The 13507-nt window shown below is 32.1% G+C and overlaps 1 protein-coding gene across 1 annotated transcript; it reads left to right on the top strand.

Annotated features, from left to right (window-relative positions):
• Positions 1-11962: 11962 nt before the first annotated feature.
• Positions 11963-12847, top strand: LOC139901491 (uncharacterized). Its single transcript, XM_071884199.1, has one exon. The coding sequence runs from the start codon at positions 11963-11965 to the stop codon at positions 12845-12847; it is 885 nt and encodes a 294-aa protein (XP_071740300.1).
• The last annotated feature ends 660 nt before the right edge of the window (positions 12848-13507 follow it).

Below are 13507 nucleotides of genomic sequence, written 5' to 3'. Positions count from 1 at the left end.
TGAATTTGTATGAAAATGATTGTATATCGTTGTGAGTATTGTTAATAATTTTTGAATCAAAGTTGAAGAATGTACAGTGTAACATATTAATTGCAAACTTAAATATTTCCCGGGTAATACCTACCCGTTAAAAAAAAATTCACAATTAATACTTTGTACAAAGAATTTTCGTTACAGTCTTTATGAAAATATCTGTATGTATATTTTCTTCAGATGTAATACATATTTAATGAGTTAATATCATATTAAGCTCATTTGATTTTTGGCTTGAATTAGAAATGAATAATCTCCAAAACATTAGAGATTACCTAATCTTCACGGAGTATTTCACTAATGAAATCAATACTTCATTATTTATTCTTATTGATATTCCTCGGTGAAGGGTGTTGATGCTCGTGGAATTTTTGTGAACCTTACAAGGCACAAATGATGTTTTCTGGAAAGTTTCGAGTACATCGAAAATGAAAATGTAAAATCAATTATGTAATTGAATAATACACTTGGTTTATTAGGAAATGGAATTCATTGAGTTGAAACAGAGATTGTAGTTAATGATTGTTAAGTCATTAACGAAGGATGTATAGCATATTAGTAACATGAACTAACCGAGTAGTACCTACCAGTTATGATTCACATGTAATAGCTTAGTACGAAAAGATTTATTTTGTTTTCAAATTTCACATATATATATATAAAATATACATATAATTTCTTCAGGGAAAATGAGTTAATACTTCATAACTCGTTGATACAATATACGCGTTGTTGATTTGTGATGATGTTGGTGATTATGAAATTGGCGGAACTTGTAGTGCTACAGGTTTTGCCGGTGTTGGTGATACTGACGATACTGTTGATGCTGCTGGTAAAACAAGTCTAGCTTGTAAATCGTGCACCATTCCGGTCAGGGTTTCTACTCTTCCTTCTATCATTTCGGTCCACTCATCTGATTTACGGTTACGGTTGGAATAGATTATCTCTAAGACTTTAGAGATTACATAATCGTCGCAGAATATTTCTCCAATGAAGTTATGAATCAATACTTCATCGGTTATTGTTGTTGGTACTCCTTGGTATCTATGGTGCGTATGACATTGATGTTCGAGGTACATTGTGTGATGTTGAGGCTTGCGGTGCAGATGTTGTTGGTGGTGGTAATGGTACTGTTGGTGTTGTTGTCGGTGGTAATGTTGATGCCGGTGATTATGCTGGTGCTTGTAACCTTTGCACCATATTCTCCAAAGCCACTACCCGAGCGCGAAGCTCGTTGATTTCTTCTACTACACCGGGATGATTGGCGGTTCGGACGAGCGGATGAATAAGATCCAGAATTTGAGAGAGTATATGATCATGACGAGATACTCCGGAGATGAGAGAGAAAATGGTGTCTCGAACAGGTTCGCCGGTAAGTGCTTCAGGTTCTTCGCCAAGAGGGCAATGTGGTAGATGGAAGGGATCGCCTTCTTCTTGTCTCCAATGATTAAGTAAGCTACAAATCTATCCTCAATTCATCCAGAATAGGTGATGGTTGATTGGTTGATTCATTCCGGTTACACTGTCTTTGGAGTTCAGGTGAATATCCATATCGGAATAGCTGCCGGAGTTTAAGGAATTTGAACTAGATACGGGATACATCTTGTATAATTAGGGAGATGATTTTTGATATGAATTAGATTATAGAATTTAGTTTGGTATTCTTCAATACATAATTTACATATGTATATATAATACCAAATTCCATAAATCACGGAGAAATTTTCAGAAGATGTCAGGAAAAGTTTACAGTAACAGATACGCTAAGATATGAATTTTTGTCTATACACTATTTATGCAATAAATGCAGGAAAACTTGTCTAGACTTAAGAATGATAAACATGTAATTTTCGACAAGAAATGATAAGCAAAACTTTTAACATGCAGACACAGTCGAAGTCCAGACTTACTAATGCATCCTGACAACTATTAGTTAGACACACTCATGCAAGACCTGGTTCGCTGGGACCAACGCTCTGATACCAACTGTGACGATCGCTCCAAATCCATATGGACAATACGTCATTCATCGATTTCATTGCGAGGTATTTGACCTCTATATGATACGTTTTGTAAACATTGCATTCTTTTGAAAAGGCACACCATAAATGAATATTAAAATCAAAGGTTTTCGACATCTGATGATTTCTACATATAGACAATCATCGTAATATAACAGTTTACAATGATACTTCCGTTGTCAATGCAGTCAAAATAAGATACATGGTGATGATTTGGTGAATGCAACGTTTCCTTGAAAAGTATGTCATGTAAGACTCCATGAACATAGCTTGTCTAACATATATGCAAACAGCGGAAGACTTCTAGGAAACCTGAGAATAAACATGCTAACAAGTGTCAACACAAAGGTTGGTGAGTTCATAGTTTTATTATTTCGTATAATCTGTATATAAAAGTGGATCACAAGATTTCAGTTGTTTCATCCAGAAACATTTATCAAAAGTTTGTCAATAGATTCTACGTAACAGAGCACCCTGGTAACTAAGCTTTAACGTTATAATGATAAATACCCCATTCGTTTTAATACACGTAAACCAACGTGTCCTAAACTCAAATAACACACGTCCGTTAAAAGGCTAGCGCTCTAGCTCGGACGGGGATGTCAAGCTCTATGGATCCATATACTATTATTCGCACCCACCAGTTCATATCCTATGTACTGGCAGCTACTAGTTACCAAAGCTAAGGGAATTTTCGGTTCAAACTCAGTGTAGAATTAAGTATGTACTTGTATCCATTGCGTTTAAAATAAATTGCATGTATTCTCAGCCCAAAAAGATATATTGCAAAAGCAATTAAAAAGGGAGCAATGAAACTCACCTTAGCAGCTCATAAAGTTGTTCATCGTAATGTGACCGAAACTCGAAATATCAAATAATCCTAGATCTCAACCTAGAGAACATATGTTGGTCAATAAATGTCTATCAAGCTATGTCAGGTCATAGTGTATCACAATCCTAATGCTCGAGATTGACATACAAAAGTTATCCAAAGTCGTTTCAAAAAGTCAATTTTGACAATAGTTCAACAAACGAGACGTACCTTATATAAGGATTCATTTATTCGGTTGGTAATAGTTAAAAGTTCACTTTATCAATCTCGTAAATAAGTTGTTTAAATCTTAATTGCAGATTCAAAAGCAATTTCAATTAACGTCAAACATAATTCAGTTGATCATATCTTTTAATCCGTTCATCGAAACTATTCGATATCTAAATGAAAAGTTATTGATTTTTTGCCAGCTTTCCAAAAACATGTATATCATATACCTTTTACCAGTAGTATATGTATTTAATTAGTGATTCATTATAAACTGTTTAACGATGAAATTTAGTATACAAGTATGCATAAACATATATACTCGAGTACTAGACATGGATACACTATTAATTTATAAAAGATAAAATATAAATGCTTACGTATCAATATTGTGATTCAATATTTCAGAAAAGTACGTAGACGCAACGAAGATGATAAACACTAGTTTGACTTACGATCAATACCCTCGAACAATACCCATAACCTTCTTAGTAGTAACCCATAGTTTCCTTAGCTCTATCCCGCTTGAAAACCCATTTTGAAAGTGACACGCCCATGACCCCGTCGTAGTATTTTAAGTGATATAATTAATAATAATAATAATAATAATAATAATAATAATAATAATAATAATAATAATAATAATAATAATAATAATAATAATAATAATAATAATAATAATAATAATAATAGTAATAATAATAATAATAATAATAATAATAATAATAATAATAATAATAATAATAATAATAATAATAATTTAAATAAATAAATAACTTATGGAGTAATATATGTGTAAATAAACTCGAGCAGAAACTGGCCTTTTATAGGCAACTTTTTGGAATCTGATGCCCATGCGATCGCATGAGTTTTTAGTATATTTTCCATGCGATCGCATGGCCGCCTGATCCAGCCCAAAATGTTTTTGTTTTCTTGTTTGTCGACATATTATTATATAATACATATAATATATATAATTTAAATAATTAATTATATATTATATTAAATTCATGTGCATAGTTGACTTGTAATTTTCGTTCCGATGACTCGTACGTTGTCACTCGACTTATGTCCCGGTTCTAATTTCTCGAACGCATTTTCATACGCTTAGAAAACTCGCAATTTACGTTTTGTGACTCGTACCTTTGTCAAAATATAGTCTTAAATTATCAACAAACTATATCATTCAAAGTGTATCTTAAACTTTCGAGTGTTTTGGTCATTTACTTCTATAAATCATTGTCTCGCTATTTGTTAATATATATATATATATATATATATATATATATATATATATATATATATATATATATATATATATATATATATATATATATATATATAATAACAAATCGTTTTATAACCAAGTTAATATATATTTTCAACATTCATAAACACGTTTTAAATATACGTCGCAAGTTATTCATATAATTAATATTTCAACTTATCATATATATTCAAATAAATATTTAAACCAATAAGTTTAATGTACGGTATCAAACAATTAATACATTGTTACGTTTTCAAGTTATAGTATATATATATATATATGTATCTATATACATATAATTGTTCGCGAATCGTCAAGAACAACCGAAAGGTATTTAAATATATGAAAGTAGTTCAAAAATTTTGAGATTCAGTTTTACAGACTTTGCTTATCGTGTCGAAATTTTAATCATACAAAGATTAAGTTTAAATTTGGTCAGAAATTTCCGGGTCATCACACTAAATCATTGTCCTAAATCATTTTCGATAGTTACTTTGATTTTTTAGTTCTTTATATTTAAATCATTATCAATAGTTACTTTGATTTTTTAGTTCTCTATATTTCTTTAATTTTTTCAATTGGTTTTAACTACTAGACATCGGATCTGAAACATCCATGTTCAATTCATCTTTCACCACAGTTAACTGACACTTCATCTTCCCTAGAGTTAACCGGAGCTTCATAATACTTGAAGGAAACGATTCAGGTGTTAAAAGGTTTATGGTTTTGATTTTTATGTGGAGTAAGTGTGATTTAATTTATGCAATTTGATGCTGTAATTTTGCATGTTTGTAATTTGAAAGTAAATGATAAGATGGGTATGTTGAGTTTTAGACTCTGTTCCAGAGTTTTGTTGTGAAAGAAAAGAAATGAAGTGAAGAGAGGTGAAAGGGAATGAAGTTGAATCTTTCCAATTTGAAAGGAAAGTTTGAAGGGAGAATTAGGCTAAATCCATCCATTCACTTTCTTCAATTTCTTTTAATGTAAAACTCGGGAACACTAATTTTATTTAACTTCCTTCCACTTCTTTTCACTTCTCTCTAAAATTAAGCTCTGGAACACAGCCTTAGTTGCCATTCTTAATTCTTTCGTTGTAATTTTTTTTACGACGAAATATATATATATATATATATATATATATATATATATATATATATATATATATATATATATATATATATATATATATATATATATATATATATATATATATATATAGGCAGGATCAATGGGGAAGTAACTAATCGGGGAGAAGCAAATTTTTTTTCGTTTTTTTGGAATTTTTTTTTTGGATATCAAGATCACACAAAAATATGACATTTAAAAAAGACACTTCGTGATGAATGTTACTACATCCGTCCCATTACAAGTGTCCACTTACTTTTTGCACACAGTTTTAGGAAATCCCACTAACTTCATTCTCCACCAATAAGAAATCTTCTCTCTCTAGAATAACCTCTTCTCATTGGTTAATATACAAAGTGGACATTTGATATGGGACGTCCCAAAATAGAAAGGTGGACATTTGAAGTGGGATGGAGGGAGTATTATTTAGGCGGGAAAACGATCGACCAAAATAACATTCAAGATAATATTGATCGTGAAGAATGTTAACGGTTTTTTTTTCATGTTTTGTGAACTAAAATTTAGCTCGATTTAGAGTTTAGGGTTTAGGGTTTAGGGTTTAGTGTTTTGGGTTTATTCCCTAAACCCAAAACCCTAAACCATAAACCCTAAACTCTAAACCGTTCGTATTAAAAACTCAATCTAAATCCTAAATCGAAACCCTAAACCCTAAATTTCTAAACCCTAATATCTAACCCCTATAAACCCTAATATCTAAAACCTTAACATATGCTCGAAAAACACGATAATTGTTATATATTAATTCTTCGAGCGTTTTTCTGCCAAAATAAAAACATTTATCACAAAGTGTCTTTATTAAATGTTCATATTTTCATCCAATCTACAATGTTCGTGAACAAAATTTTTTCAGAAAACGAAAAGAAAAAAAAAACTTTTTGCTTCCCTCCGCTTCCCCCCGATTGGTCACTTCACCCTTGATCCTACCGCTATATATATATATATATATATATATATATATATATATATATATATATATATATATATATATATATATATATATATATAAAGATCGTAAAGATCCGGTGGTACATACGAACAACAAAAATTGAAAGGTCTCGCTCTAATCGTCCTACAAATTGGACGATAACATTGAAAAAGAGTGAGCACATTGAAAATGTAAATGACAGTACAAACGAATAATCACCAAACCTAAATCTAAAAATATATAAAACCGGGAACGTAAATAATTTGAAAGTAAATGATGAATTTGTAATTAGTGTTTGTAAGTTTGGGGAAGAACAAGTTAACGAAGAAGATGATGAGTAAAAAGATGAATTTACCCTCACATGCAATGCACATGTCAAGGGTTAAAGGGCTTTTTAACCGATCAAATAGTGGAAGGACTCGGTATGCTTAAATCAGATAATGGAAGGATGTTGTTAGCAAAAAAAAAAAAGGGACGCTGTTAGATTTTTGATGTATAATGGAGGGACCAACGGTAAAAAAAGTTATTTTTAAGTTTGAGGAAAAATTAGGGATTGAGTCTTAAAGAAAATGAAAGCAAGTTAAGGATGAAAGTTTTTTAATTTAGAGATGAATAAAAAACGTAAATTGACGAGATTACCCTCATGTACAAAGCGTATGATAGGATTTAACGGATCTTATTTGACGCCAGTTAGGCTCAAGGCCAACCATGCAACAAATGGATAAATTGAGGTCAACAGAGTCAAAATAAAAGAAAAATGTCACACATGTTATTTAATACAAAGTTTAGGGACCAACGATGCATTTTGGTCTTTTACAAATAGTCAAACACTTACATGAGGGCACTGAGCGGATCTAGGAATCATTGTAACTGGTGTCACTAGTTAAAAGCTCAGAAAATTTTACACTATTCAATGGTGTCACTAAAAATTTATTTACACTATTCAATGGTGTCATTAGTTAAAAATCCAAAAACTTTTCCAGTAGATTGCGAATTTTACTGGTAGCTCGTGCTACCACTGGTAATACTATACATTCGCCCATGCATGAGGCCAAAGTTTAACATATATGATGTTGCCTAATTCGTATATGTTTTATCTCAATATCGAGCTCATTTACATTACATTTGAGTCGATTTTATGGACTTTTGATATTTATTTTGTTATGAAATTGATTTCAGCTGATATTGTGAAAGAATTGTAATGTTACGTTAAAAGTTGGTGATTTTGCAAAATTTGCGTGTTTCTACCATTTCGACCATATCTCACGTGTGCAAGCTCCGATTGAAGTGATTCATAAGTTCAGGTGTTCATGATTCAAAGGTTTAAAAATTTCGTTTTGAAGATTTCCTGCGATTCTGAACGAGTTGACGGTAGCCTTGTGCAAGGTTCGGGAAAAATCGAAGAACCGAACCGAAAATGAGGAACGAGTGGATCCCAAACCGATCTGAGCTATTTTGGTCTGGTCATCGTTTCACATTTTGCCTCTATGGTTCGGACCGAACCAGACCAAACCCGAAAAAACACGAACAATCGAACTGAACCGAAATGAAAATATATGGTCCAATCATCGGTCCGACTTTTTACTACTTAAGACTCGGGAGAGAAACGAATCGAACTTGTTTGATCCAGTTTTGTACCATGCACACCCCTAGTTAATGGTTAATTGAGTAAAACGTCGCTGATAAGTAAAGAAAAATGAATAGAAACTCGAGCTGTAAATCGGAAAATGGGCCTTTTAAAATAATGATTAAATAATTGTTACTGGGCTTTGACTTAAAAGGGATGTACAACTATTGCTTAATGTTGGGACCGATTTTTAGTTTTTTTTTGGGGAGGTTACTCACGAACAGAAGGGAGGAGAAGAACGGCTGAATCTAAAGACAATTTTTGGTCTAACATCGAAGAACTCAAAGGGACCATTTGACTTGAATCTCATATTCATCATCTCAACATTATTTAAAGTGTGGGAGATTTTTTCAGCTTTTAAATCATAGTTTGGATATTTACTGATCATTCAAATATTGGTAATATCGATTTAATTATTTGTTAATTTAAGTGATGATTTCTTTGTACTCCGTACTTTATTTGTTGATTATGTGTGAATTTTTGTGTGTTTATCTAGACTAATAACCTTAGCGTTAGATGTGAACATGAGTTGATTAATTATTTTTCCTTATTCAAAGTTTGAATAAAAGAACGATTCTTACGTTTAGCTTTATTATATCCGACTTAATTGGTCATTATACTTGTTTAATAAGGGGACCAATGTAAAAAAAAAAAAAAAAAAAAAAAAAAAAAGGAGACCAACCCATTAATTTAGATAGTGGTTTACAATTACTCAAGGAGACGAATTAGGTTCAATAGAAAAGTTAGGTAGGGTGGATCACACACGAGGATCACTCGGTGTGATTGTTGATGTCTTGCGATCGTACATCACCGCATATTAGGTTTTTGGATTAGTTAAATTGTTTAGTCACAATCAGGAGGTGTTAGGTTGCAGGGAATTTTGTGTCGTGTAATCTTGATTGGGTGTTTAATTTGCGCTTGGGAATTCCATGTGAACCGACTAGGTAGTTCACGTACGTTAATAATTAATCGAGTCTTATTCTAAACGAATTCAATACCGAGGGAAAAAGGTCTATTATCTGTGTTAAGTACTAGCTTTACTGCTTTATTTGTGTTTACTTTTGTTGACCTCCGGTCATTAAGCGGAAACACCCCAAGTTATTTACTCGCCATTTCATTTAGAAACGACCATTTTTGTTGTTGCAATTAGTAGATATGGAAATTATTTTCTAGCTCAATCTTGAATTACAATTATATTGTCATGTGGATGACCCCGGACTTTATCATTGTATGCTACTATATGATTAAGTACACTTGTCTAGTTGTACTTGCCTAGTTGTGTTTTAGTTTGTTTTCGGTATTTTTCCATTCTTGAATTTATAACTCTATTTTAGCATATCAATGTACTTGTTTGTTTCTTGATTTTTCTAACTCAACTCTCCATTACTCGCAAGGGTTGGCGAGTAGCTAACGGGCTACTATGTACTTCAGTGTATTTTCAATTTATTGTTAATCAACAGCAGAAATACCTAAAAATAACTATAGACTGCACTTGTTGGCTTATAATTCTAAAAGCTAAAGATGACACTCGTGGGTTTATGATCTTTTACAGTAACCAATGAGTAAGTGGAAGTATTAGGATGTATATAGCTTTAGCTGACAGAGATTATTTGGTTAAATTTGCTGTTTTGCTACGTTCGTTCGTACAAAAGAGTGTTTCTTGTATTGTAGGCATGAAATGAATGGGATTAAAAGCATATGTTCTATAAGGTAAATAATCTTGTAAGGTACTTTCTTTATCTGAATATAGACAAACCAATGATCCACTTAAACCTTTTGGTCTTCCACTGAACATATTTAGGTATATAAAATTGCTGCAATATCTGAACCATATGGTGTTTGCTTAATATATACTTTGTCGGTCATGCTGTTGTGATTAACTAATCCTTTTTTATGTTTCGGTATCAGAACTCGACTAATTTCAACTTATGATGAACAAGATATCATTATTGTCATTTGAAAAGAAACCACTTGCTTTTTAATGGGTTTTGTGAAAACTATGGGACTTCAAAGGTACTTTTTGAGGTTTTCCTTTTCCTTTATTGATAATGATAAATAAATAAATAATAAATAATAATTATAATTACAATTACAAATATAATTAGTAGGATTCCTTCTTTTTAGCCAAGCCAAAAAGATCAAGCAGAGCCCTTGATTTGTGTTTATTTATTGTTTTTATGTCATGGTTTATCTGTTTGGACGATGGAGTTTAGACCACCATTAAAGGGGCGTGAGTTTTTTTGGGTCAGATGAGGTGGCTTTCAAAGTGGTAGGGTCTTAACGCTCCCGACGCCTTTAATGGGGCATCACCCCAAACGCTTATGGGGCGTTAGACATTGTTTTGATAGAATTTTTTTTTTTTTTTTTGTTAAAGGAATATCCACCAATCAGAATTCACCACTACTTTTTATATATTATTAATCTATTTATTTTATACTCAACTACCAATAATATTTTATTACATCACCCACCACAAATTTAATCTTCAAATTTGACACTTCACTTTATTTAACTTTACTTCACTTTATGACCTTGACACATCACCAAAAAGTACACCATTTACCTTTAATGTCACTGTCGCATTTAATGGTGGTCTTATGCTTAGATATAGAAAAAGCGAATACAACTACAATGCTTCTCTCTGTTATGTATGATATTTCATATGACCTGGATATCTAAAATTGGTATGATTTTTCTTTAGTTAAAAGCTGTCCATTTGGAAACTCCAAGGTTAGGTTGGTTATTTAATGGTGTTATCGTGAAAACACCGAGAATTATAGTAACAGTTAACAACTATCAACAAGGCAAATAAAAAAAAGTTCGTTTTAACAAAATGAGATAAAATAAAGTTCCTTGTCTTAAAAAATATACTTCTTTTATTATATATATATATATATATATATATATATATATATATATATATATATATATATATATATATATATATATATATATATATATATATATATATATATATATATATATATATATATATTGAAAGTTTGTACCTTTTTAAGAGTTAGAAAATACTATATTACTCGTATGACAGACATTTGAGGAGAGGTGGTTACCTTTTTAGATGTGATTAGCCCAACATGAATGTTACACATTTGCGTTTTTTATGCAGGTAATGAAGATTTCTACTAATCAAAACAAATACAACATGATGATTTATGTAAAAATTTTGGATTTTTCGACTTTGTCTTCGCTGGATTTTTTTTTAACCCCCAAACCCACATATTTTGCCCACAAACCCACATATTTTGCCCCAAAACTTTCAAATTATGCCCAAAATTCTCCAACTTTTGCCAAAAACCTTCATAATTTGCCTAAAAATTCTCAATTTTTTACCCCAAAACCTCCATATTTTGTCAAAAAAATTGCTACGATTTTAATTTTTTTTTACCCCCGGGAAAAAAATTCCTAGTTCCGCCACTGTACACGGCCCGTGCCCACAGACCAGATGCTAAAAATGTGGTAGAGTCTGTTAAAATATTGATGCAAACTAAAAGCCAACAACTGCCCACCTACAAAAGTTGACTACGGATTTTCTTGTTTGTCATATTCATTTAATACATTGTAGGCTATGTTATCTTCAATATCTTTTGCATGATTTTCTCATAAAATTGGTTAACATCTATCATTTATTACTTTGGTTTATTAGGCTTACATTTTTGTATTTAAGCATACGTAAGGTGTATCATTTCAACTCAATCAATACACATTCTCTTTTGCAATCTATCTTATTTCATATTGTTTTCCTTACCTTCACATTTACAGCAATTTAAACTTATTGTTTTATGGTATCAGAGCCAGGTTTTAAACTTGGTTAAAGTTTGATCCTAAGTTAAACTTGTGTGCAATTACTCAAAGTTCAAAGTTAGTTATCTTGCTATCAAAAATGGAAGGCATAAATGGTAACAATGGTGGTATGATCAATGACATAGAAAGACTTGTAGGTAACAACTACAAGTATTGGAAGATGTGTATGGAGGCTTATCTTCAAAGTCAAGATCTATGGGAACTTGTGGCCGGAAGCGATGCCATAATTTCCGTAGAAACTCTTGAGCAAGGCGAGTCACGAAGAAAATGGAAGATTAAGTGTGGGAAGGCTCTCTTTGCGTTGAGGACATCAATTAGTAAAGAGTTCATAGAACACGTTCGTGATCTTAACTCGCCAAAGGAGGTTTGGGATACTCTTGAGAAACTCTTTACCAAGAAGAATACAGCACGGTTGCAATTCTTGGAAAACGAGATAGCAATCTCAAGACAAGAAGGTATGTCAGTTTCTGAATATTTCTTACGGGTGAAAACTCTTTGTTCTGAAATTTCAGAGATTGATACAAACGAGAAAATTAGTGAATCTCGGTTGCGAAGATATGTAATTCGTGGTTTGAAGAAAGAGTATGTTCCGTTCATAATCTCTATACAGGGGTGGTCTACTCAACCTTCGGTTGAAGAATTAGAGAATTTGCTCTCTAATCAAGAAGCTTTGGCCAAGCAAATGGCTAAAGGATTTGAAAATGATGCGGTAATGTTTTCAAAAGGGAAGAACTTCAAGAAAGGTTCTTCTAGCAAAGAAAAAGAAGAAGAGCAAACTAGTTACAAAAGTAACTATGAAAAGAAACCTTCCACATGTTACAAGTGCGGGAAGGTTGGTCACATCAAGAAATATTGTCGTTCTAAAGTCACAAAAGTAAACGTGGCTTGTTCAAGCAACGATGATGATGAAGTCAAATGGGAGCAATGTTTTACCGTTGATACGGTTGTTAAGAAGAATCAATGAATTATTGATTCGGGTTGCTCTCATCATGTGACCGGTGATGGAACTCTTCTTCATGACGTTAGAGATCACAATCAAAATCGAGTTGTAATCACTGCCGACAACTCAACTCATCCGGTTAAAAAGGAAGGTAATGCTATTATTGATGTTAATAATAATACTTTTACTTTGAAAGATGTTTATCTTGTTCCTAAATTGACCAAGAATCTAGTTTCGGTACCTCAAATTACCGAATCTGGAAAATATGTTCTTTTTGGTCCAACGGATGTGAAAGTCCTTGAGAATGTCAAGGAGATTGTGTGTGACGCCTCGTACAAAACCATCGTGTACGGATCATCAACAACAGGATCATTACAAGGTCAAACACTATATGCTGTTTGAAAACCAGTTTTGCATTCATGAAAAGATAACTTCAAATGTTTTACAAAAGATAACGTGACACAAAAGTCATTACAAAACCATTATTCAAAATAACATAAGTTGCGAATGCAAAATATAAGTTCAATGATTGAGACATCTCTAAGTAATGCAGCGGAAATCTAACACAGCAGGTCCTTAACAGCAAGTCTATAATAGCATGACAGCAAGTCTAACAGCGGAAGCAACAAACCTATAAGCACCTGAGAAAACATGCTTAAAACGTCAATAATAATGTTGGTGAGC

This window comes from Rutidosis leptorrhynchoides, chromosome 3 (assembly GCF_046630445.1).
Source record: "Rutidosis leptorrhynchoides isolate AG116_Rl617_1_P2 chromosome 3, CSIRO_AGI_Rlap_v1, whole genome shotgun sequence".
Classification (NCBI taxonomy): domain Eukaryota; kingdom Viridiplantae; phylum Streptophyta; class Magnoliopsida; order Asterales; family Asteraceae; genus Rutidosis; species Rutidosis leptorrhynchoides.
This window is presented reverse-complemented; position numbering and strand designations above follow the sequence as displayed.